Below are 26,321 nucleotides of genomic sequence, written 5' to 3'. Positions count from 1 at the left end.
CCAAATTTCCCACGAAGGGTGCAAAGCATAATTCACACCTGGGAAAGTGCGGACAATGGGCACCTCTGGTATGTGATGGGTGAAGATTCCTCTCCTGGGACAGTGCGGGCGTGTCAATTACTGGTACTAGCCATCAGGGCAGCAGGAGGCCCCGGGTCATCAGGTAGCCCATTTACTGTCTGGTTTCTGTTTATAGTAGAGTCAGGGACAGGCAGCACACCTGTGTTCCCAGGGCATCAAAGGCTGACTGCCCTTCTCTTGCTCTCTGGGGGAGGGGAGGGACAAGATGGGGATCATGTCTGGCTACAGCCCCCTGGCCCCAGGAGAGGGGTTCCTAGGCTGAGCTCAGCACCTGTCTACTGCAGCATGAGTCACCAACTCCATGAGAGCCAGGACTTAGGTCACACACTCTATGGGGGTCTCCCATTGGCTGGCTCTGGCTCGCATACTGGCATGTGTGGGGCCCATTCCGGGGGGGCGTCTCTCCCCTTTCCCTACCCAGGGAGCCCATGGGCCCAGCTCAGGGTGGGTGGGTCCCAGTGCGTCCTGTGACTGGGCAGGCGCTGGTCAGTGAGGTGCCTGGCGATCGGTCTCAGCCCCTCAGGGCTGGTGTATGTGGCCCCCAGGCCTTTCTTCTCGGCTGTGCACGGGGGTTTATTTCCCTTCTGCAGCCACTGGGGAGCCCGGCACCGGCGCGACTCTGGCGCAGACATAGCAAGGGGAAGGTGGGCGGGGACGTGACTGAAATAAGAGCAGCGGGCAGGGGGCTGAGCTGTGGGGCCTGCACAGACACTTTGTGCTGCGGGGGTGTCAGTGGGTCTAGCCCTGGCAACGGGGTGGGTCGGTGTGAGGAGCAAGGGGAGATTTTCTGGCCAAAAGCCTGTTGGGAAGGGATTTGTTAGCCCGTCCAGTGCTGTGACATGGCTCCCCGTGATGGTCAGTGTGTGGTGTGCATTGCATGGCCGCTCACCACAGACATGCAGGGCCATTGTGATGCTGCCTCCTCCTCCTCCCTCCAGGTGCCAGCTCCTGCCCAGGCCCCAGACCTCCCTGGACACTGGCACATGCCAGCCGGCAGCCAGTTGGCTCCCTGGGGTGTCCATGTGGTTAAAACAGGCCTTGGACTGGCAGAGACAGGGCTGGGAAATACTCTGGGAAATACTGGGGGGTGGCTGCCGGTGCTGACCCCTGGGACTGGCTGTGCCTGTGGCGCTGGGCGAGGGTTCAGTGTTTCTCAGGGGCTGGTCGAGGGTTTGTTGTGACACCGGGAGCAGCCCAAGGCCAGGAGAAGGGCAGAGCCAAGTGTGAGACCCTGGTCTGTCCAGGGGACGGGGGAGGGGGCATCTCCTGCCTGGCACAGGGAGCTCCAGACACCAGACAAGCCACTGTGGAGCATAAGACTCTGTTAGCTGCTCCCCTCCTCTGCCTGCCCTTGAAGAGGAGCTGGGCCCCAAACCCTCTTATCAGTGTGAGCTCTGGGGGAGGGAAGGATGAGCCAGGGCAGGAAGAACTTTCTCTCTCCCAGGCTTAGACAGGGGGGTGGGGCAGGGAGGGAGGGGGATGGTGGAGGGGAGGGTTTGGCACAAACTGAGGAATCTGCAGCTGGTGGGCTGGTGCTACAGGACACACTGAGCTGGTTCACCAGAGGCGCCTCTATTCCCTGGGCCAGGCAGGAGTGCACCATGTGCGTGTGCGTGTTTCTGGCTGCTGCGTTTGCTGTGTGAGTAACTCTCCTTCCCTTCTCTGGGCCAGTAAATTGCTGGTGACGGTGCCATAGGACTGGCTGCAGGTGCTGGGTTTGCTTTCAGCCAGGAGGTGCCAGTGAGTTGGGGCAAACGCTCCTTTGGGTTGGGCAGAAACCAGAGTGTTGGGGGGCTTGGGGAGGGAGCAGGCTATCTGTCACTCAGGCTGTCCTGCTAGGACAGGGGCAAGGTTTCCTCAAATTTTTTCCATATATGTGTGGAATAAATGTTGTTCTATGCACTCTGGCAGGTGCAGATGTGCACCACTCAAACCCAGGCAGCTGGCTGTGGGGACTCTGCTAATCAGCTGGGCAGCACCTGAATTGCTCCTGAGTGGCTGCCCAAGCGCTCAGCTTACAGGAAACACTGGTGGGGGGCCCATAAGCAGCCCCAGCCCATGTCCACACCCCCAGCCAGAGCACGTGGAAAGTCTGAGGCTCCCCTCCACTGCCCTTGTGGTTCTTACCCCCTTCACGTCACAGTAAGAGCTGGCTGGGCAGTGGTAGTATCCATGGATCCTACATCTGTCCTGGGCAGAGCCAGGGGCAGCTTTTGAGCCTCCCCCTCCCCCCTGCTGCCAGGGGAATTGTCCTGTGATGGCCCCAGCTGCATTGGCACCCCAGGGCTTCTCCTGTCTGGGCAAGGCTCCAGCTTCTGGACAGGGTGGGGGGGGCAGAGCCCAGGGGGAATGGGGAGGGGCAGGGGGAACTGGGGAGAAAGAGGCCAGGCCAGACCTGTCCACATTCAACAGCGGGAGGGACCCTTGGCCTCCTGTTCTGAGGCTCCGAGGGGGATGGGCAAAGGCAGAGGTTGATCATTGTGACAGGCGTATCCCGTATCCATCGGAACATTGCACCCCTGCCCTACGGGCTGGTGACCAATGTGGGGGGTGGGGCAGAGTGGGGCAGCAGCACATGGGGCTGGGAATGGGAATGTCCCAGCCACCAGGACCACCCAGACCTGGAGGAAAAGCTGGAGAGAGGCAGGAGGGGAAACTGACAGACCCCTCCCCTATTCCAGCCTGTGTCCCTGGGCCAGTCGGAGGGGAGAGGGGCCGCACTGGGGTGGGAATGTCCCGGCTCCCAGCGCACTGCCAGGGGCTGCGGGGCGGGGAACAGGAGAAGCAGCAAAGATGGGACAGGTGTGATACCAGCCCCCAGCAGCAACAGGCCGGCAGAGAATCATGGGGGGGGCGGTTGCTATTGGGAGGGTGGCGGTTCCTACAGCCGGGGGGGGGGGGTCAATCTGACTCCACAGGAACCCAGAGGAGCTGGAGCCATCACCCCGCAGCTCCATGGCCTGCGGGGGGGAGCAGCCCGGCAGCCAGGGACAGGCATGGGGCAGAGCCCAGGAGCTGGGCGGAGCAGCCAGGGACTTGCCGGGAAGAGGGTGCGAGGCCAGGAAGCTCCTGGTCTGACATAAGCGCTGGTGCTGGACTCATAGCAGAGTCACTGACCTTCTGCGCATGCGCGATCTCATCGGGCCCCACCATTCGGTACCGCCTGTCACTCCCGGCCCGCAGCAGCATCTGACTCCGCGAGCGAGCAGAGGGAGGCAGCGAACTTTGCTGCGGTCACTGCGCATGCGCCGCGCGCCCTCAGGCAGTCCTTGGTGCCCTTATTCACGGCGCTGCTTCGGGAGAGCGGGGAGCAGAGCGAGGTGGGCGGGGCCGGGTAGTTAATGCTGGGGGGGCCCTGGGAGCGGGGCTCTGCGTGGCTGGGGGAGCGGGGCTGTTTGTTTGTTTCCCTCCGCGGCACCTCATTGGCTCCCAGGCGCTCCCGCTGCTCCTGGTAGCTGGGAGAGCCCTGCGCCACGCATGCACGAGTTTCGCCTATAGCTGCCGGGGGCCTTGCTCTTGACCCGCCTCCTCCTGTGTCTGTGGAGCGGCCCCTGCTGGGTGCGTGGCTGCGCCTTTGTTCCAGCGGGGGGAGAAGGGTTGTGGGGCAGGGCCTCAGTGGGGGGGGAGGTTGTAGGAGGGGCTCACACAGGCGGGGGGGGGAGTTGGCCAGGTGGAGTGCGGGGGGGCTGCAGCTCGGCTTGTGGGAGTTGGGGAAGGGGCACAGCTGGGCTGGGGTCAGGGCTGTGACCCACCTTCCTGTGCTGTCTGTGGGGGGCTGCTCCGGCCGGGCAGAGGACTCAGGCCGCTCACTGCTGCCTCTCTGTGGCTGAATGTTGCACGTTCCGTGCAGGGCCCATTGGCCCGTCTGTCTCTGGCTGTCGGTGCTTCCAGACGCTCACGCTCGACACAAGCCGAGAGGCGAAGATTGTGGCCGAGTTTCAGCAGCTGCAGCAGTTCCTGGAGGAACAAGAGCGACTCCTGCTGGCCCAGCTGGAGAAGCTGAACGAGCAGATTGGGAGACTCCAGACTGACGCTGACGGGAAACTCTCCGCACAGATTTCCCATCTCAGCGAGCGGATCAGTGAGCTGAAGGGGAAGTGTCAGAAGCCAGGGAGTGAATTCCTGCAGGTGAGACTGAGGGAGAAACATCCCAGCTCCCCATGCAAAGAAGAGAGGCTCCTGAATAACAAGTGCTGGAGTCCAGCCATCAGATCTGGGTGTAACTCGGTGTGTGCATTGCTGCCATGCGAGTGACTGTTGTGCTTTGCAGAGTCACAGGCACAGACCTATTAGTATCTATGGCCCTGGGGCCAGGTCAGGGCGTCTCTTCCCCATATTTGCAAATTGCCTTCCCTGTGTGTGTCCAGTGCAGCTGAGATTCTTTTCTGTCTCTTTTCTGTAGGACGTAAGAAACAGCTTGAACAGGTAGGTGGCTCGCACTCCTGTCACACTGCACAGCGGAGGGAAAGAGCTCGGAGCTGATGTTGGCACCACATCTCCCCAGGTCCCCAACAGCACCACATCTCCCCAACAGCCAGATGTTGGATAGAAATGTCTCTGACTCAGTTAATTCTGAGGGTCTAACCCTTGCACAGCAGACTCTGGAATTCCCCATTCAGGGGCACAGTCTGACTTCAGATATTTCCTAGAGCTGTCACCTCCCTGGAGAATGATGGCCCCATCGTGATGCTCTCCTTAGAGACACTGAGCAAACAGACACAACTGCTTGTAAATAGAGCCAGGGGTTTGCAAACTCTAAGCCTCCCGTTGGTGTCAAGGGATCAGAATAGGTAAAGTTAATGTCATGGCAACGTCTTTCCCTAGCGCAGCTCTAGGTTATGACAAGAGGTGGTAAGTGACTGAGAGAAACCAGGTGAGGGGATGAGGAGGGAAAAGTAAATCTCACTTTCAGTTTGTGTCTCTTTGGGCGGGGATGAGGCTGCAGAGATGTTGGCTCCATTGCTGGCAGGTGCCCAAGCGAGAGAGGACACAGAAAGTTTCACCTCCCTTATCTCTTCCTCCACCAGACACTCTGCCCTCTGCACTGGAGAGAGCAAGAGGAAAATCCCTGGGAGCTTTCAGACAAGGTGAGTTTGCAGGTGGAGATTCTTTAAATGATGAGAAAACTCCAGTGAAAACATCTTCATAGGATTGTCATTGAAGTTACCAACCAGACCCAGTGACCACGGTGCTCACAGCCCTAAATCTCACCCACTGATCAGAGAGGAGCCACAGGGGCACTGCATAGGGACCTGCAGACACTTTGAGAATCACTGATCTACGGGGTGTGATGCTATAGGGGTGACGTTAAAGCACACAACGGACGGCACCTTCAGGCTCGGATTTCACTGCTTGGTCAGTTTCAATATGGGGTTGGTTTCAAACAGTAAATAGGATGAAAGGCTGAGAGCTCACTGGCTTCCATGGTATCAGTTTGTTCATGACGAGAAACTGCTAGATCCCCAAGGGCTCTTCGGTCTAGTGCAGGCCTGGGCAAAATACAACCTATGGGCCGGATCTAGCTCGCCAGGCCATCGGATCTGGCCCACTGATGCTTGGCGAACCATGGGCTTCTTCTGTGCTTCCCACTTCCCACCTGCAAGCCACTAAAAGCGAAGGTGAGCCTGGAGAGGAAGTGTGAAGGCGGCAGGCAATGCTTCCACTCCCAGGACAATCTCATTGGCTGGTTTCTGTCCAGAAAGGAAGCATCGTGCCCCCTGCTCTCCAGCTCATAGTTATTCACACACCCACATGGCCCCGCAGCCTTTGCAAGGATTGGGCAGGCTACCTGCCTGCCTCAGAGAGGTGCTTGGCTGCTGGTTGGGAGTCACTCAGGTAAGTCTCCTGGTTAAAGCTTGCCTCTGGCACCCCAACCTCTCTCTTCCTCTCCTAATTCTCTGCCCTCCCCACTCCTGCCCCCCATTCCACATACCCAAACTCTTTGTTCTCTTCCTGCATTCAAGTATGCAAGAAGCTCTTCATTGTCAGAAACCCTCAACCCCTTATTTGTCCACTCAGCCACTTCTCTAAATTAACTTTTCTTTAAATATCTCATGAGTAGTTGGCTAATCCAGTGCTCCAATTCACACCAGCTTCCTTCACCCAAACTCCTTCCCAGACCCCTCTTTCCCCCCTGCATCCCAAACCATCACATAAAACTCCCTTCTTCTTCCGGTGTCCAGCCCATACGCTGTATTTCCTGCTTAATGTCTTGGAAGAGTGCAGCTCTCAACCACTTTCCAAAATCTTGGAGTTCTCCCCTCCCCTCCCCCGCCATCAAAATGAATTGCCCACCCCTGGTCTAGTGGATACAGTTCAGTGAGAGCCAATAACTGAAAGCTGCAGCTGGAAAATTTCAGGCTAGAGAAAAGGCACAACTATTTGATGGGTAAGAGGATTAGCTGCTGAAACAAATGAGCAAAGAACTGGTGGGTTCTCCATCTCTTGATGTCTTCATATCAATACTGGGTGACTTTCTAGAAAACATGCTGTAGGGGAACAGAGCTTTGTGCCTGGGTAGCTGGGCTAAGTGTAATGGCTTGTGCCACAAAGGGGACAGATTGCATGACTAAGGATAGTTTCTGATGCCATGAATTCATGAATTTTAAGGTCTTATCCTGCAAATACTCAGTACACGTGTTTAATAATATGCATCTGAATACTGGTTATGATAGAATGTAGGAAAGGAGTTAAGGAGAGTCCCAGCTGTTGGGCTAACCGAGGGTACGTCTATACTACAGCACTAATTCGAACTAACTTAGTTCGAATTAGTTAATTTGAACTAAGCTAATTTGAACTAACGCATCTAGAACTAAAAACTAGTTCGAATTAGCGTTTTGCTAATTCGAACTAGCATGTCCACATTAAGTGGACCCTGAACCGGGCTTAAGGATGGCCGGAAGCAGTGCCGGCAGGGCATCAGAGGAGGACTTAGAGCGTGGAGATGCTGTCTCAGGCTAGCCGAGGGCTGCGCTTAAAGGGTCCTGACCCCCACCCCGGACAGACAGTTCTCAGGGGTGCCCCACTTGCAAAGCAGTCCTGGCTTGGAGTGCCCGGAGTACCCACACTGGGCACATCACAGCACTCAGCCATCAGCCCGGCTGCACTTGCCGCAGGCTGCCATCTGGGGAGAGGGGGCAATTGGGGGGCTGCAGGAGAGCTTCCACCCCCAGAAGCCCACAGAGCCAGCCCAGTCCTCCCCATCGGGGGCTCGTACCCCATTCCTCCCTCACCTCCTTCCACTTACCCTTCCCTAGCCCCTTTTCTTGATATACAAAATAAAGGACAATTGTGTCCAAAAATGGAATCTGTCTTTATTGAACAAAACTGGGGGAGACTGGGAAAAGGAGGTGGGAGAGGGGAAGAGAGAGGCTGGGAGAAGGGAGGGCAACTACACTGATCAGGGATTGGGAACAGGTCCCATATGAAGAGAGGCTAAAGAGACTGGGACTTTTCAGCTTAGAAAAGAGGAGACGGAGGGGGGACAGGATAGAGGTCTCTAAAAGCAGGAGTTGGATGGAGAGGGTGCATACAGAAAAGTTCTTCATTAGTTCCCATAAAGAAGGACTAGAGGACACCAAAGGAAAGGAATGGGTAGCAGGCTTCAAACTAGTAACAGAAAGTTGTTCTTCACAAAGCAAAGAGTCAACCTGTGGAACTCCTTGCTGCAGGAGGCTGTGAGGGCTAGAACTGGAACAGAGTTTAAAGGGACGTGAGATCAAATCATGGAGGTTGGGTCCATGGAGTGCTATTAGCCAGGGGGTAGGAGTGGTGTTCCTGGCCAAGGTTTGTGGAAGGCTGGAGAGGGATGGCATGAGACAAATGGCTTGGTCACTGTCTTCGGTCCATCCCCTCCAGGGTTCCTAGGGTTGGCCGCTGTTGGCAGACAGGCTACTGGGCTAGATGGACCTTTGGTCTGACCCAGGATGGCCATTGTAAGCTCAGGGCTCAGGGTCGGGGGTCTCAGTGGACCCCCTTGATTCTCTTGCACACCTGCTCCTGGGTGGCCAGGCTGGCAGCTCTCCTGCCCTAGCCGGCCACTTTCCTGTGCCTAGTGTGAAGATCGTGGATGAGGTCCATGATGTCTGCACTAGCCCAGGCGGGTGCCCGCCTCTTGCGGTCCCGGGCAAGCTCCCGGGAGCTGCCAGCCTGGTCCCGGGAAGAGGGGGAGGGCTGGGGGGCATCGGGTGGCTGGCTTGATCCGTGCCAGGGGCAGGGTCTGCTGGCTGGGTGCTGGCAGGCTTGCACCTGGCACGGGCACCGTAGCCAGCCCGTGCCCCTTTAAGGGGTCCGGGGCCGGGAGGGGGGCAGACGAGTTTCCCTGGTGTTGGCCAGAGCAGCCACCAGGGAAAGCTGGGGAGGGCTAGCCTCCCACTAGTTCGAATTAAGGGGCTACACACCCCTTAATTCGAACTAGCTAGTTCGAACTAGGCTTAATTCTCGTAAAATGAGGTTTTCCTAGTTTGAACTAAGCGCTCCGTTAGTTCGAATTAAATTCGAACTAACGGAGTGCTAGTGTAGCGCCTATGAAAGTTAGTTCAAACTAACGTCCATTAGTTCGAACTAACTTTGTAGTGTAGACATACCCCGATTCTCCTTCTCCCCGACAGGCTGCAGAACACCAATGTCTGACTCCAGCTCAGCCCCTGGCCTGCAGAGCCAGGGACAGGAAATGGCTGTGGCAGAGCTGGTGAACTTCAAGGAGGTGGCTGTGTATTTCTCTGAGGAGGAATGGGCTCTGCTGGACCCGGGCCAGAGAGCCCTCTACAGGGATGTGATGCGGGAGAATTACGAGGCTGTGAGCTGGCTGGGTGAGGATTCCTGTCCCCTTGTGTAACAAAAGCTGGATGGGATCTGGAACAGCAGGATTGGGTTTGGTTCAGGGTCCCTCATTGCCCGAACCCCCAATATCAGCAGTATCTGCCCCAGTAATCCTGGCTCTTGTGTGAGAGGAGATTCAGTGACATAATAGTGGTGCTGCTCTTCCCACAGCCAAGGTCTCGTGGTTCCAGCCACCTTGCCCATGTTGTGCTTTTGCCGGAGTGTCAGTGGAAGGGCCCAGGCAGGAATGGCAGGTATCAGAGTTGTGTGACTGTGTGCAGCTACTCTTAATGTCTGCAGGGTCCCCTTGTGCTTGTGCTGCAGAGGGGACAGACTGCATGACTAAGGATAGCTTCTGATGCCATGAATTCATGAATTTTAAGGTCTTATCCTGCAAACACTCAGCACACGTGTTTAATAATATGCATCTGAATACTCATATTAACTTCACTTCCTCTCTGTTGTGGAGAGAGTTTATAAAGTCTGTGTCAGATGAGAGTACCAAAGTTTGGGCTGCAAATCAATGCATGAAGACTAAGGATTATAAATACAGCAGCCCAAATTCAATTAAACCTATGTCCATGTTCAGGCAGATGAATATGTGGCTTGTTAGCAGCAACATTAGGTGCTGAGAACTGAATCCCATTGTTGCAGGCAGGGTAATGTAACTGAAGCCAGATATTGAGAAAAATTAATCTGGCTTTCCGATCTAACTCATGTGTGGTGTTTATGGAATATCTAGACTCAGCGTTTGCCCAAAACTGCAGAGTCCAGCATGTGTGTCACCAGCAACAGAGCCTGGGCAGAATTGGGGTGTGGAAAAGATTAAAGCCCTGTTTGAAATGTCTCCAATTCCCCTTCTCCCCCTGTGTCAGCCGAGGGTCTGGGCAGTGTGTGTGTGTGTGTGTGTGTGTGTGTGTGTGTGTGTTACACCCGAGTCTTCAACTGCTGGGACATAAGGCCCCATCGCAGTGGGCAGTCTAGGAGAGACTGACAGGTGCCCTGAGGAGTTTAACGTCCGTGTCTTAGTCCGCTAGGATCGGGATCCATTCGCGGAGGGCAGCCAACAGGCTGATAGACACCCTAGAGTTTATAGGAAGAGCTTATTACATCTCAGATTTTAACTACTAGGATACAGGATCCCTTCGCAGCGGGCAGCCTAGGGAAGACTGAGAGATGCCCCTACAGATCTGTCCTCTGGAAGCGACATGATCCAAATTCCCCAGCTCTTCCTATATCTGTCCCTTATGACTGGCTGAAGTTCTTTTAAATTGTGCTTGGTTCTATTACAGCAACTGAGGGAGTCAGGTTACAGCTTTAACAGTTACGGGTTTATTAAAGAAGCTTATAAACCATATGGTTACAATGGCTATTGCTCTATTTCTTAACTGCTAGCAAATACAGTTCTTATGGTTACACAGGAAGAAGGAAGATAGAAAATAGAAATAATGGTACCAAGTGACAGCTTAATCTTTAAAGAGCTCTATTCTATGCATGCACTAAAACAAAAGGACACATTCGGGTACAATTTTTTCCCCCTTCTGCATCACTCGGTCCCAGTGTGTCAGGCCAGGATCGGTCCCTCAATTCCTCGGAAACACGAAATACGAGGTGGGCGTCTCCGTGGACCTCGGGAGGTCAATCACCTAACCCGACCAGCAGATAGATGGTAGATTGATGCTCAAAGTGAGTGTGCTGCTGGACCCATCTTTATACCCATGGGGTCACGTATTTCTCTTTCTTATCTGTGATGCCAAATGGTGCTGGTCCATCTTTGTGACACCAGTTCTTACAAGGGAGTTGTGAACTAAATTTGCACTTGTAAGACTTACTTACTTACTTACTGCCCGTTATGCCAATGGCGCATAGGGCAGCAACAAAGTCCTTCCACTTCTGTCGGTCACAGGCCAAAGCGCCTATTGTTCCCCAAGTGTGATGATGGTCTTTTAATTCTTGTTCTACCGTTTGGCGCCAGGTTGTTTTTGGTCTTCCTCTCTTTCTCTTCCCATCTGGTTTCCAGTGGAGTGCAATTTTCGTAATAGATCCGTCTTCTCTTCGTAACATATGACCTATCCATCACCAGCGTCTTTTCATAATTATAGTGGCCATATCTTCTTGTTTACACAGAGACAATAGGTCTTTGTTGGAAATTTTATTTGGCCAAAATATCCTGATTATTCTTCTAAGATTCTTGGTATGGAATGTAGACAATTTAGTAAGGTCTCGTTGTATCATGCGCCAACATTGTGCTCCATAGAGAAGCACTGGAAGAACACAGCTGCTGTATAGTTTCATATTGGTGCACACGCTATACTTTGAGGATTTCCAGATGTTATTCATACTGATAAAGGCATTTTGTGCTTTACTCAGTCTATTTTGAATGTCTTGCTTACTTCCACCATCTGGGGTGATGATACTACCCAAAGCTGAACTATGCTGGCTGGAGCTTTGTGCTCCTGGTAGGCTTTTCCATGCCAGACAGGTCGAAGGGTAGAGATAAGACAAAGTGTGGTCCCTGGTCCTCCAGGTTGGGGGTTTGGCACAGGGCTAACCACCCTGTCCTAGGAAACATTTGGGGTTACGGAAACAGCACTTGTAAGAGAGAGAACTAAATTGGGAGAACTGGGCATTCTTTTCTCAGTGGGAGATTCCTCTCCCAGGGACGACTGTGTGTGATCATATCAATATAGGTGTCAGCCAGGGAAGTTCTTGCAGCCTCGAGGTCAGTTTATTGCCTTAATTGTTCTTTCTCATATCTATGTTTTCAGCTTACCCAGGGTCAGATGAGCCGGCATATCCTGGCCTCGCATTGAGGCTTCAAAGGCTATGCTGATTTTATTGCTTCTCTCTGCCCTGCATTCTCCAGGCACCTCAGAGGGGCAAACGATGGATGTGACGGGGGGGGGGCCTGTCTGGCTACATTCCACCCCCTGATATGACACACCAGTCCCGGGAATGCAAGACGGTGGTGTGCCAGCACCTCTTGCCCACCTTGCAGGAATCTAAAAGTACCCGATGGCCTGATTAGAGGGCTTGGGGTCGAGGAATTGGCTGGGATCTTTTCCCAGCGCTGTATATCGAATGTGCGCAGAGGAAATGGCTGCATTAACCAAGCATCTTACAACACACAATATTATACAAAAGGCAATTACTACAATCAAAATAATCCAAACAGTGGTTATGATAGAATGTAGGAAAGGAGTTAAGGAGAGTCCCAGTTGTTGGGCTAATCAACTTAGCCATGAGATTTCTCCATTTTTACCTACAGCATGTAACACTTTAACTGCATCTTTTATGGCAGACACATCCTGTTCAATCTGCCCTGAATGATTTACATAGCAACAGCAAGACTGATTAATTACAGCACAAACTCCTCCTTGTTGAGCCAAAATTGCATCTAATGCTATCCTGTTTTGCAGGGCAAAGCAGGCCAATGATTGGATCGGCTCGTTGAGCAGGCCTAGGGCATCTGCAATGTGGTTGAAAGCTATTTCTAGTTGCCCTAACACATTTACTATGGCTTGTTCAAGTTCAGCTACACTAAGGCAGAAATGCACGGGCAAATCGATGAAAACCTGTGGGGCGTCTCACAAAAGGGTAAATAGTAAATTTCCTCTTGGATGGATGCAGGAAGCTTCCAAGGTTTGTAAAACCTGGAGCTGTAATGTGTGGGTGTACCGTTAATCCTCCAGGCACAGCATGTCCTAGGGAACACCGTCCTGTCCAACCCACTGGCAGGTATTTCTAAGCCTTTACCCCACAGATGAAAAATAGACCAGGTTCTTTGTTAAGGATAGGGGAATATGGTCCCTTATACCACCCCCTTCCCATGGGCCTTTCTTTAGGGGCATGGCACAATAGCTGTTATTAATGATGAAGCACTGGAGAGCAAACAACAGATCCTGTAGGATCTGATCGGGTCGAAAAAGGTCTGCCCTAGCACATTGGCCATGTAACAGGCTATTGTTATATACCAGTGTGGGGTTGTAGATGTGTCTGGTGCTGGGAACTATAAAGAGGGAATTATTGTACCAGGCACTGCTGTCTGGATACTGACTAAACTTTAAGGAGACAATAGAGGCATTACTAATGCCAAACAAAGGTCAGTGACCAAGGGAGACATTGATAATATTCCCCCAGCAATTTAATGTCTCCTGGTGGGTATAATTATTTTGGTGTGAGTAAATTTTGGTGTGGAAAGGATTAAAGCCCTTTTTGAAATGTCTCCGATACTCCTTCTCCCCGACAGGCTGCAGAACACCAATGTCTGACTCCAGCTCAGCCCCTGGCCTGCAGAGGCGGGGACAGGAAATGGCCGTGGCAGAGCCGGTGAGCTTCAAGGAGGTGGCTGTGTATTTCTCTGAGGAGGAATGGGCTCTGCTGGACCCGGGCCAGAGAGCCCTCCACAGGGATGTGATGCGGGAGAATTACGAGGCTGTGAGCTGGCTGGGTGAGGATTCCTGTCCTCTTGTGTAAAAGAAGCTGGGTGGGTTCTGGAGCAGCTGGGTTGGGTTTGGTTCAGGGTCCCTCATTGCCCAAACCCCCAATATCAGCAGTATCTGCCCCAGTAATCCTGGTTCCTGTGTGAGAGGTGCTTCAGTGACATAATAGCAGTGCTGCTCTTCCCACAGCCAAGGTCTCATTGTGGTTCCAGCCATCTAGCCCATGTTGTGCCTTCGCCGGAGTTTCAGTGGAAGGGCCCAGGCAGGAACGGCAGGGACCAGAGTTGTGGGGCTGGTTGCAGCTGCTCTTAGTGTCTGCAGGGTCCTCTTGTGGTATTGTTCTGAGCCCCTGGAAGGAAGGCGCCAACTCAGAGTCCTTCATGCCTCTGGCAGATTCTGTGCAAGCCAGAGAGGCACCAAATGGCAGGCCTGATTGGCCACAAGAGGAGGGCTGCTGTTGCTGTCAGAGCAGAACCAAGGCTGCGGAAGGGGAGCTGAGCTGCAGGAGCATCTACAAGCAGCAGAGAAGCAGCTCATCCTGCCTCCACCTTGGCTGGCCACAGGAAAAGGCCGGCACAGCCCTGGCGGTCTTCAGGACTGACAGTTGTTGTGGGAAGCTGACAGGGCCCGCCATGGCACAGTCAGTCATGATCAGGAGTGTGGACCATAGTCAGGACCTGAAGTGGCCAGCCAACGTTTCATTTTCCTGATCAGACAATTCCCCTGCCTCCTTCTGGCTCAAGTGGAGCATCTGAGCCCAAGAGCAGGGAAAGTCCAGCCCCCAGCCAAGAGCTTTGTGGACAGAGCCCATAGGGCTCTAGAGCTCTGCTGGATCCTTTCCCTCCCAGCCCTAGAGACCTGACATGTGTCAGCTCAAATATGAGTCCTGGCTAGAGGCGTCTGTCAGTTCTGAAAGTCTTAGAGCTCTCTCCTTATGAGCAGTGTGTTCCTGTCCTGCCTAAGTATGCAACAGGCCCTAAGGGACACTGAGTTGTATCCTGTAGAGTGCAGCAGAGTGCTCAGTTCCCCATGGGAGTCAGCTGGGCTATTCCCAACATGGTAGTGATGCAGGGGGAGGATGGAATTAGTGTGTCCTGGGATCTTGTAGCAGCCAGAGACCAGTCTCTGGAAGGTGGGGAAGGAGCCTCTCTGGGTAGGAGACTCAGATCCTGGCTTTGAAGCAGGAATGGCACAGACCTTAATGAACAAAATCAGCACTTGATTAATTGCTCCCCGAATAGGATTTCCAGTCTTCAAAGCTCATGTGCTCTCCTGGGCGGAGCGAAGGGAAGAGCTGCAGATCCCGGATCTTCAAGGCTGTGAGGAAGGGGAGGAAGGGGAGAAATCAGCTAAACTGACTCAAACCAATTTCTGTGTTTGCAGCAGATGTTGGTTGTGTGTTTTCATCAAGTCTGACTGGCCCTTCAGCCTGTCTTCAATTCTAGTCTGAGAAAACTGGGTGGGGAATGAGTTATGGGGGTGCAGAGTGAACTCAGCTCATGATTATTGTGTCTTTCCAGCCATTCTTTGGGTTTGTCCCCCATTTTCTATTCACTATTCACAACTTTATTTCAGCAGAGCATAGGGAATGACTCCTGTGTGGTTTCTCTCTCTATCCCAGCAGGTGATGGGATGCTGAATGAGAACAGTGAGAGGAGACTTCAGGAGGAAGGACCTGAGCAAATGACTCCATGTGGGGTGTTAGTGGGAAGGTCTGAAGGGCATGTTTCTCAGAATCCTGAGGAAGGAGAGACTTTTGAGAGTCAGCGTAGTCTACAAAGGCAGCAGGGAAACCATCCACGAGCACGACAGGATAAATCCAGTCACAGGAGCAGAAGGTTGAAAACAAACAAACAAACTGTTCAAAAGAAAATACCCCATCAACATTCACCTTGTCCTTGCAGTGACTGTGCAACTCTTATTAAACATGAAAGAGCCCAAACAGGAGAGAAACCCTTCAGCTGCTCTGACTGTGGGAAAAGCTTCCGTCAGAGGTCACGCCTTGTTATCCATAGGAGAGTTCACACGGGAGAGAAACCCTTCAGCTGCTCTGACTGTGGGAAAAGCTTCAGTCACAAGTCACACCTTGTTATCCATAAGAGAGACCACACAGGGGAGAAACCGTTCAGCTGCTCTGACTGTGGGAAAAGATTAAATCACCAGTCAGAGCTTGTTAGACATAGAAGAGTTCACACGGGTGAGAAACCCTTCAGCTGCTCTGACTGTGGGAAAAGCTTCAGTTACAAGTCACACCTTGTTATCCATAAGAGAGCCCACACAGGAGAGAAACCCTTCAGCTGCTCTGACTGTGGGAAAAGATTAAATCACCAGTCAGAGCTTGTTAGACATAGAAGAGTTCACACAGGGGAGAAACCCTTCAGCTGCTCTGAATGTGGGAAAAGCTTCAGTCGGAGGTCACACCTTGTTATCCATAGGAGAGTTCACACGGGAGAGAAACCCTTCAGCTGCTCTGACTGTGGAAAAAGCTTCAGTCACAAGTCACAGCTTGTTATCCATAAGAGAGATCACACAGGGGAGAAACTCTTCAGCTGCTCTGATTGTGGGAAAAGCTTCAGTCTCAAGTCACACCTTGTTAGACATAGGAGAGTCCACACAGGAGAGAAACCCTTCAGCTGCTCTGACTGTGGGAAAAGCTTCAGTCGGCAGTCATACCTTGTTACCCATAGGAGAGCCCATACAGGAGAGAAACCCTTCAGCTGCTCTGACTGTGGGAAAAGCTTCAGTCGGCAGCCATATCTTGTTAGACATAAGAGAGACCACACAGGGGAGAAACCTTTCAGCTGCTCTGACTGTGGGAAAAGATTAAATCACCGGTCAGAGCTTGTTAGACATAGAAGAGTTCACACGGGGGAGAAACCCTTCAGCTGCTCTGACTGTGGGAAAAGCTTCAGTCTCAAGTCACACCTTGTTAGACATAGGAGAGTCCACACAGGAGAGAAACCCTTCAGCTGCTCTGACTGTGCGAAAAGCTTCAGTCAGCAGTCATACCTTGTTACCCATAGGAGAGCCCACACAGGAGAGAAACCCTTCAGCTGCTCTGACTGTGGGAAAAGCTTCAGTCTCAAGTCACACCTTGTTAGACATAAGAGAGACCACATAGGAGAGAAACCCTTCAGCTGCTCTGACTGTGGGAAAAGATTAAATCACCAGTCAGAGCTTGTTAGACATAGAAGAATTCACACAGGGGAGAAACCCTTCACCTGCTCTGACTGTGGGAAAAGCTTCAGTCTCAAGTCACACCTTGTTAGACATAGGAGAGTCCACACAGGAGAGAAACCCTTCAGCTGCTCTGACTGTGGGAAAAGCTTCAGTCTCAAGTCACACCTTGTTAGACATAGGAGAGTCCACACAGGAGAGAAACCTTTCAGTTGCTCTGACTGTGGGAAAAGCTTCAGTTGGCAGTCATACCTTGTTACCCATAGGAGAGCCCACACAGGAGAGAAACCCTTCAGCTGCTCTGACTGTGGGAAGAGCTTCAGTCAGAGTTCACACCTTGTTAGCCATAGGAGAGTCCACACAGGAGAGGAATCCTTCACCTGCTCTGACTTTGGGAAAAAATTCAATGACAGGTCACAGCTTGTTATCCATAGGAGAGTTCACACAGGAAAGAAACCCTTCAGCTGCTCTGACTGTGGGAAAAGGTTCAGTCGGACCTCAACCCTTGTTAGACATAGGAAAACCCATATGGAAGAAGCTATTCACCTGCTCTCACAGTAGGAAATGCTGCAGTCAGAGGTCACACCTTGTTGTCCATGAGAACTCTCACAGGAGAGAAATCCTTTAACTGCTCTGACTTTGGGAAATGCTATAGTGAGAGTTCAAGCCTTGTTGCATATAGTTGAATCCACATCAGTGAAAAACCTTATAGTGGTGGTGAGCAAAATTTTTCTCTGTTGACAGAATCCAGCCTGCCTAAGGCTTTGATCCTGTCCACAAGGCAGTGCCAGGCCCCACCTCCAAATGAAGATGTACTGAGGGGGAAGGAGTTTAGCCCCACCCACTCTTCATGCTTTGTAACCACTAGAGAGGAGGCAGTGCTAGGCTGAGTCTTTGCTACACAACCTGAGGCTGGCACTAGAGGCACTGCTGCCACTGCACTGCTGGCCTCCAGGGCCACATGGCCATGTCAGGGGTGCCTCTGGGGCTGGTCCTGGGCCGCATGGCTGCAACAGCTACACCTCTAGCCCTGGAGTGAATGGGTGCAGTAGTGCTGCCTCTGGTGTCTGGGGCTGGTCCTAGTCTGTGTGGCTGCTGCTGCAGCAGTAGAGCCTCCCTCCGGGGTGTCCAGGACAGTGTGACTGGAGATGTTGCTGCAAGGGGGCCCAAAGCCAGGTAATATTTGCTGTCCTTCCCAGACACTCCCTCCCAATCACCTCAATTCCCTTTCCCCCAGCAGCCAGCACCCCCAACTTGCACTGACACCCTCCTTTTTTCTTGCACCCTCTCTCCTGGCCACACACTGCACCTTCCCCCAGGCCAGAATCCTGCCTGTTTCTGCATCCCAGACCCTTCTTCAAGACCCCAACCCTTTCTTGAGGCCCCTGTCACGTTATTGGATTTTAAGGTGAGCATAATCACCTTAAGATCATTTCTGTGCTCATGGGAAACTGTTTGCCCCAAATTTGGTACAGAGTGAGCCATGCGAGGTGTCAAATGCAAGCTGATATTTTGCTGATTCTATGTGTGGTATTCATGCACTTGTTTGGAGTTTGTTTGGGGAGTTATGACTATGGGCTCTGCTGATGCTGTGTATGGACTGCCTGTCATGAGGAAGGAATGTCCAATGAGAGACTATGCTAATCAGTATGGCTCCAAGGACAATGGTTCTCAAGGTGGCCAGTACACACCTGAGGAATGTGTGTGGAAAGCTGCAAAGCAGCCAGGGCACAATGGCTGCTGGCATATGAAACAGGTCACTTGACCATGTGACTAGCTCTAGCTTGGGAGACACCAGAAATGAATATCAAATGCCATGAGGGGGGCTCCATCTTGTCTTCAGTCTTGCTACTTATCCCGGATGCAGCTTTGCTAAGGACAGAGACAGGGGAAGGATTGATGACCCATCCTGACATATGATGTACCCCAAAGACTTATGCTAGCAGTTTGTAACATCTCTGCTAAGATCCTGCATCAAGAACTTGCTGATTGATGTATACAATGTATTCTCCTTAACAGCCTTACTCTCAACCTTTTCTTTCTTTTATTAATAAACCTTTAGATTCTAAAGGATTGGTCCACTGTGATCTGGTGGGTAAGATCTAAAGTATAAATTGACCAGGGATTCATGGCTGGTTCTTTGGAACTGGGTGGATCTGTTCTGGGTTGGAGAGATTGGGCTGTATAACCCCTCACCTGTGTGTAAGCCCAGGGCTGATTGTGGCATAGGAAGAGCTGGGGTATTGGAGGGGTTTTGCTCATGAGGCTTCCTGCAGGCTGGATTGGCAGCTGAAGTGCTCAGTGTGACTGGTTTGTTGCCTATTTTGGAAAGGTCTCCAGTCAAGGGCTTTCAGCAGTCCTGGTTTTGAGCAATTTGCCCTTAGTGGATTCCCTCAGTGGTGCTCAGGCCTGGCCCTCCCAGCTAATCACAGCCCTGCCCTCTGCAAACCTTCTGTAGAGTACTGTTGCTAATGGAAACTCACTGTTAATTACATAATTAGTCAAGCCATTTTGATAGGGCTGCATCTGGGCAGTTGCATTTAAATTATTAGAGATTAAACCTTTTAACTTTCTCATGTTAGTTGATCAAACTTTATTTTAAATCAAGTAAAATATTTCTGTCCAATACATACTGTGGAGGTAGGCCTCACTAGCCTGGCCAAAGACTGAACCATACGCAGTGCATCCTGCGTCAGAAGCGAGCTTCCTAAGCAAGTTGAGGAAGAAACCACAATGCTGTTAAACAAACAAACAAAAAAATCGCACTGCTTGCAATTTGTTATTGGGTCAAGCAGAGATTACCATTTAAGGATGAAGTGCCTTACTTCCTCTTTTCTCTGTAAATTTCCACTGTGACTTTGTAAGAAGGTATAAATATCTCAGGCATTTGAGTGTGAGGAAGGGGCTTGTATTGGTAAGGTGTGACTCCTTGCTATCTGTGACAAAAACCCCCTGCCCCCAGCTGGGTTATTAATTTGGTTTTGTCTGTCTTGAACCGTAAAGCTAGCATGTGTTTATTCCACGACAACTGGGAGCAGCTTAAGCCAAGAACCCTGTTCTACTGTGTCAGCAATATCTGAGGTGGCATAAAATCCCCTATCCAGTTTCTAACCCTGAAATATCATCATCTTTATGATGTCATTCCCGGCCCCTTGATACAGCCTTTGAACTCAACAGCAGAGCTATGTCTACCCTGGCGGGTTCTTGTGCAAGAATGGCTGTTGTTGTGCAAGAATCCGCAGAGCGTCCACACTGCCGGCCTGCTCTTGCGCAAGAAGATTTACAGTACGGCGTGGTAAGAGAGGGCTTCTTGTGCAAGAGCTATGCTCTTTTTTTAACAGGTGTAAGCCCTCTTGCACAGGGTCTCTTGCACAAGAGGGCAGTGTGGATGCTCGGCAGGGGTTTCTTGTGCAAGAGAGCCCTATGGCTAAAATAGCCATTGGAAAGTTCTTGCACAAGAGAGCATCCACACCGCCATGGATGCTCTTGCACAAAAGCACAGCTCACACATGGCAGTGTGGACGTGTTCTTGCGCAAAACTTCTTGCACAAGATCCCAAAAGTGTAGACATAGCCCAGATGTTTGCTTACCAGAGATGCCACAATAGACTAAGCCATCTCAAAAAAGGCTTCTGCCAAAGCCAGGGATTGAACCAGGGCCCTTCAAACCTTCAGTCTAACACTTTCTCAACTGAACTACTTTGGCAACTGTCTGCAGCTTTCTAAGGCTGATACTTCTCTCAGGCATGTTTTTTTCCGTGGCATTATACAAGAGAGATGCTGCTCCCTGTGGCCCTGCAAGGCAAGATGAGTTTTGCCTGCCCCCCTCAGCCTGACTTGCACTTGGCCCCATTCCTGCCGCTTTTCTCAGGGTGTCCCAGTGGCTGAAAGGACTGCGGCTGCCAATGGGCGGAGTGAGTTTCATAATGTGCACCACTAGTAAGGTTGTTTTCACTTGTGCGGGTGTGTACTACTGTGGTACCCACCAGTTACTCACAAACAGCTTAGCTAAATATAGTTTTATAATTTGATAGAAGAAAAAATTCTGAAACAAGGGATAGTTAACAAGGTACATGACTTCATATATTTAGCATGAAATCAAATGAAAAGAACATTAACACTGCAACACATTCCATAGCTATTAGGTATCTTACAGGGATTGTTCCTTTGAGGCATAAAACAAAATTGTCCATCTTCTTGAGTTAGCAAACAAGCAATGATGATTCATATTGCTACATGAAATGAAATAGTTGTTACACTTTATGATGGAAATTAAATATTCTGTTATTTAATGGGCTCAGTTCAGAGTCCTGTTTGGGTACATCTACATTTGCTCCCTAGTTCGGACTAGAGATGCAAATGTAGGTGACCAAAATTGCTAATGAAGCGGAGATTTAAATATCTCCTGCTTCATTAGCAAGATCTCGCCCTGCTTGCTGGTCCAAATCACAGCTGATTTGAACCAGGAAGTGCGTGCCTGGATGCGGTAGTTCAAACCAAAGCCCTTGGTTCGAACTAATGTTACTCCTCATTTTTTGAGTCCAAGGTGTTGTCCTGGACCATAAACCAGAACAGCCCTGTCCAGGGAAGGCACCATGGCTTAGCTGGTTAAAGCACCTGCCTTGTGAACAAGATATCTAGGATGCAACTCTCAGTGATACCTTGTTGTAGTCTTTGTTCACATTTTCCTAAGTCCTTCTGAGATACAGAAGAGACCTGCCCTGGCCACCCATAGAACTGCTGATTCAGGAAAAGGCTGACTGGGGAGGAATGTTGGGAAGAAGGAAACCACAAGCCTGGAGTGGTTGCAGAGGCCACTGTGACTGGCAAGGCAGTGGGAGAGTTTGAACTCCCTGGATTTCATACTGGAGCTCTGCTTAAAGCTGCAGGATCTGACTCCAGAGGCTGCTCTTAAATGCAACAGAGTTTGAGCTGCTTGTAGCTCTGCCTTTGGGACAGGGAGTTTGTACTAGAAAGAGGCAGGCTGGGTGACTAAGAACAAGAAGCTGGGCATTCCCATCATTGAAGGGTTGTTAGATCATCATGAGAACATTACCCGATACGCCAATTAAAAGATGGGGCGGCAGGGAAGAGTAGGAATGAGACTGGCAGGGGGCTGAAGCAGCAGGGTTGGAGTGACCAGGCCAGCTGTGCAGGGGGCAGGAATGTCTCCGCCTTGTTCTCACAACTATTCTGGAGGACACTTGGGGGACGTTCGTCTCGCCAAGGTCCAGCCAGGGGAGCAGACAGCAGAATCTCTCTTTAAAGAGCCCGAAGGCTCCTCCATACCAATACGGGCCCTGCTGAGCCTGCCTGAGAAACGATTCTTGCTTTAGGGCTGTCCTGTGTAGGGCTTCATCAGCCCAGGGAGCAAAGGGCAGGCGGCATCCCCAACGATGCACGGGGCAGGTCCACGTCTTCGACCCTGAGAGAGCGGTCGGGGGAAAAGTGCTGGGAGACACCTTCTGGTAGAACCTGGAGCTGCAAAATACGCCGGCATCATGCGCCTTCTCCAAGAATGGACCCATGTCCTGAAGGGGACAGAAAGTGGCCTGAGAAGAGCTAGTGTAGCTGAGCAAGCAGTGTGGCTGTTCATCTCTCTGATGGTCTAGTGGCTTGGATTCAGCTCTTTCACTGCTGTGGTCTGGGTTTGATTCCCAGTTAGGGAAACCAGCCTTGTCATGAAACGCATCTGCTCTTTGCCCTTTTTAATCACAGGGAGTGTCAGTGGATTGAGGGAAGGGAGGTGCTGGGGTGCCAGAGGCAGTCTCTGGCTGGGAGACCTGCCAAGCACAGTTCTCAGGCAGCTCCTTCCCTGCACCAGTCTGGTCTTCCTGGGCAGGGCATGATGATGTCTACTTTGTGCAGCACGGCTGCAAAACATCCCAGATAGAGAATTAGAGGCCAGCGATATCTACAGCCACAGTAGTTCAGTTAGCAGAACATTACACTGAAGGTCTAAAGGTTCCTGGTTCAATCCCAGGCTTTAGCATGCCACAACATGGGACAGGAACATATCTGCTGAGCTGGTGTTATTCCTCTTTTTGATCCTTACCTTGCTGGTTATGGCCACAGCTTAGCAAAGATAAATCAAGATAATCTGATTAGCCCTGTCCCTGACTTCTTCCTGTGAGTTGTTGCCTCCTTGCTTAATGCCCACCCACTGCTGGCCCTAGATATGGAACAGTGGCTATGGGGATGTATTTGGATAATCTCATGTAACCTTACCTGAGGTCTGCCAGCTAAGTAGGAGGGACAGGGCAACGTTTCTCCTTCTTCTGCAGAGAGGGAGCCAGCTCATTCCCGTGAGGCTGCCTACAAATGAAGCAGGGTCTGGAGAGGTGAAGCAGCTGAATGGAAAAAGCAAGGACAGTAGGGCACCACCTGAGAACCTCAAGCACATCATGGTGTGTTGGTCCCATAGTGTAAGGGGCAGGGTTCAGGAGTCTGAATTCTACAAGCTGAGTTCAAATCTCAGTGGACCCTACTGGGGAAATGTTTGTTTGTGTAAATCCTTGAATATTGGTCTTCTTGCCTTTCTCACTCAGTTCTACTTTGTGCTTCTTCACTTTCTCAGTGTAAGGACTTTGGAGAAAACTCTCAAACATCTGCTCCAGTGGCACAATGGGTCAGTGCACAGTAGTTATAAGGCGTTGCTGAGGTTGTGAATTCAAACCTGATCTTGAGCAGTGGTTTTCAATCCCTGCTGGGCTGTCCCCTTCCAGTGAACCCTGTGGGAGCTGGGATTCCAACTCATAGGAGACTATCAGTCAAAATTCCCCCTTCACATATTATGGCCTCATCAGAGTGAATGCTGGGTGGCCAGGATCTAAGGCCGAGTGGCACAGAGAGAATTGGACATTAGTACTTCTTGCTTCCAGGGTCTTGTTGCCCATCTTCTCCCCTCACCCCCTACCAATCAGCAGCTGCTGTCCCTTTCAGCCATTGGGTCAGCTCAGGAAGGGAGGCAGGAAATGGGGCAAAGGAGCCAGACAAGCTGAGGAAGGCAGGAAAATTCTGATCTCCGCATCTCCCCTATGTGAGGGTTTGTCTACATGGCATTCCTCTTTTGAGAGAGCAATGCAAATTCAGCTGAGTGAAATTGCAAATGAAGCGGGAATTTGCATAATCACGTCTGGCCGCGATTTTGAAATACCCTAGTTTGAAAGAACAGGTGCTGTCTAGATGCCAGTCTAGACGCAGCCAGGTGTCCAAAGTCAGAATGAAGGGATGCATATTGCTCTAGAAGTGACAGAGGGAGGTGGCTGTAGCAGAGCAGGGTCTGTCTGGAGATAAAGTGGAGACTGAGGAAGAGAAGGATGAGAAAACCCTTCTTTCAAAATCACCCTTACTCCTTATAAAATGCAGTTTAAGGGTTATTTCTGAAGAAGGGTTTTCTCCGGAAATAAGCGTATCTCAACAGTGTTTTGTATTTCAAAATAAAGTATTTTGAAATACAAAACGCTGTTGAGATACGCTTATTTTGTATTTAATACTATATTTTCAAAATAAAGTATTTTCAAATAGCACTGGTGTGTGAATATGCAAGTGAAGTGCAGCATATTTAAATCCCCGTTTCATTTTCAATTTCATGTGTCTACATTCACATCCCTGGCAGGATCTCTAGGTGCTGACACCCCCAGTGAATCACAAGGGCATGTGGTGTTGGCTCTCCTGTCCCAGCAATTGCAGTCAGAGCCCTGCCTTGCCAGTACCAGTTACAGCAGCCTCTGCACCTGCTCCAGGCTTGTGGTTTCCTTCTTCTCAATGTGTCTCCCCAATCAGCAGTTCCATGGGTGGCCAGGGGAGGCCTCTTCTGTTTCCCAGAAGGACGCAGGAAAACATGAGCAAAGCTACAACAAGGCACCACTGGGATTCAAACCCAGGATTGCCTGCTTATAAGGCACATGCTTTAACCAGCTAAGCCACAGTGTCCTTTTTGGCTACAAGCCCAATATTGAGCTTTTCCAGGATACCTTTTGTATCTGGGAAAAACTGTTCTTTCAGAAGCCCTGTATTCCTCATTTTATTAGGAATAAGGGCTTTTCCCAAAGAGAAGGATTTCCCCACATTTGGGCCCATATAGATGGGCCAAATGTCAGAAAAGACTCTTCTGAAAAAAGAAAAGTGTCTCCAAAACTGTTCCAATGCATGGTCCCAGACAACACCTTTGAATTCCAAGATGCAGCCATTCCCCATTTCCCTCCAGCCTCAGAAGGGTCTCAAGGCCTGTGCAGCCAAGAAATGTGATTGACAGCTCGTACCCACAAACAGTTTGTCAGTCGCAGAGCAACCTAAGGATTACTTGCCAAGCATGCACGACAGGCCAAGGTCAGGCTGGAGCCAGGGGAAGCAGGAGGCAGGAAGAGCCCCAGTCTGCACAGCTCCTCTTTGTGCCAAAGCCTCTTGTGCAAAAATGGACCCCAATTAATTATGCAAGGAAAATCCCTGGGCTACAATCCTTAGTTACACACAATAAGAATAATCCACCAGCTCAGACGTGATTTCTAAACCCACAAATAAGGAAAATAATAAAATCTGATGGACTAGGTAGTCCCCATGGGCATCACCTGCACCATGCTCAGGGCCTGGGGATTTTCTGTTAGTTTGCCAGACCAAATAACTAAGCCCCCTCTCTCCCTCTCCACCCTACTCTGGAGTCTCTACCTCTCATGCACCTTCTCATCCTCGGTCTCCACTTTATCTCCAGACAGACCCTACTCTGCTACAGCCACCTCCCTCTGTCACTTCTAGAGCAATATGCATCCCTTCATTCTGACTTTGTACACCTGGCTGTGTCTAGACTGGCAAGTTTTTCCGCAAAAGTGATTGCTTTTGTGCAAAAACTTGCCAGCTGTCTACACTGGCTGCTTGATTTTGCACAAAAGCACTGACATGCTACTGTCCAAAATAAGTGCTTCTTGTGCAAATTATTTGACGTTCCCATTAGGGCAAAGCACAAGCCCTTTTCTGGAAATGTTTTTGCGCAAGAGGGCCAGTGTAGACAGCTAAAAACAGTTTTGCGCAAAAAAGCCCCGGTGGCAAAAATGGCAATTGGGGCTTTCTTGCACAAAACCGTGTTTAGATTGGCACAGATGCTTTTCCGACTGAAATTCACCCTTCTTCAACTTTTAGCTCCTGGTTAAGCCCCTTTGAAGAGGCCAGATACACAGGAAGGGCTGATCACACCCCTCTGAAAATCAGCTTTCCATGGGTGTGTATAGCTGTGTAGCTGGCTCGGAGTCATGGGCCCTAACGTCTCGTCTCCCTCCTGACACCAGGGAAGTGTCTCCCACTGCTGCAGCCTCCTGAGGCTCTATGGCCCTGTCTGTACAGTAGGGACAGCAACACTCACAGCCCCACAGGAGGGCCCCTGGCCTAGCAATGTGGCCCCCTAAGCAGCCTCTGATGTTCCCTGCTTGAGCCCCAGATCCAGCCCTGAGTGACAGGGGTAGAGGGGGAGCAGCTCACACATGCCAAGGGGCTGGCCGTGAGCCTGCCAGGCAGCAGTGACATCACAAGAGCCTTGCGCAGCACCTCAGCTCATTGGTTGGGAGGCAGTGACCTCACAGAGCATCCATGACAACTGCCAGGTGGGACAGGCAGCAGGGCTGGAGCATCTCAAAGACCCCCATGGCCTGGCTGCCTGGAATCTCCTTTGTGAGGTTTCCCCTTGAGGGCAGAAGGGATTGAGGGTCCCAGCTGGGAGTGTCTCTGTGGAGATTTCCCCTTTCCCCAGGCTGCAGTGGGAGGGGCTGGAGCTGAACCTCTGGGAGAGGCAAGAGCAAAGATTGCTAACACC

The 26,321-nt window shown here is 51.3% G+C and overlaps 1 protein-coding gene across 7 annotated transcripts; it reads left to right on the top strand.

Moving 5' to 3' along the window:
* The first annotated feature begins 4,066 nt into the window (after positions 1 to 4,066).
* On the top strand, positions 4,067 to 18,602 carry LOC142821487 (uncharacterized). 7 transcript variants are annotated; one of them, XM_075912516.1, is made up of 5 exons: positions 4,067 to 4,506; positions 5,109 to 5,168; positions 8,691 to 8,891; positions 13,151 to 13,351; positions 14,965 to 18,602. In XM_075912516.1, the coding sequence occupies exons 3-5, from the start codon at positions 8,705 to 8,707 to the stop codon at positions 17,079 to 17,081; spliced, it is 2,505 nt and encodes an 834-aa protein (XP_075768631.1). In that variant the 5' UTR covers positions 4,067 to 4,506; positions 5,109 to 5,168; positions 8,691 to 8,704; the 3' UTR covers positions 17,082 to 18,602. The 7 variants fall into 7 exon arrangements, with proteins under 7 accessions (XP_075768631.1, XP_075768635.1, XP_075768632.1 ...); XM_075912515.1 differs by having other exon boundaries at positions 4,084 to 4,209; positions 4,484 to 5,168; XM_075912520.1 differs by lacking the exon at positions 8,691 to 8,891 and having other exon boundaries at positions 14,965 to 18,601.
* The last annotated feature ends 7,719 nt before the right edge of the window (positions 18,603 to 26,321 follow it).

The sequence above is a fragment of the Pelodiscus sinensis genome, chromosome 31, assembly GCF_049634645.1.
Source record: "Pelodiscus sinensis isolate JC-2024 chromosome 31, ASM4963464v1, whole genome shotgun sequence".
NCBI lineage: Eukaryota > Metazoa > Chordata > Testudines > Trionychidae > Pelodiscus > Pelodiscus sinensis.
Note: the sequence above shows the minus strand (reverse complement) of the source record. Positions and strands in the feature narration are given on the sequence as shown.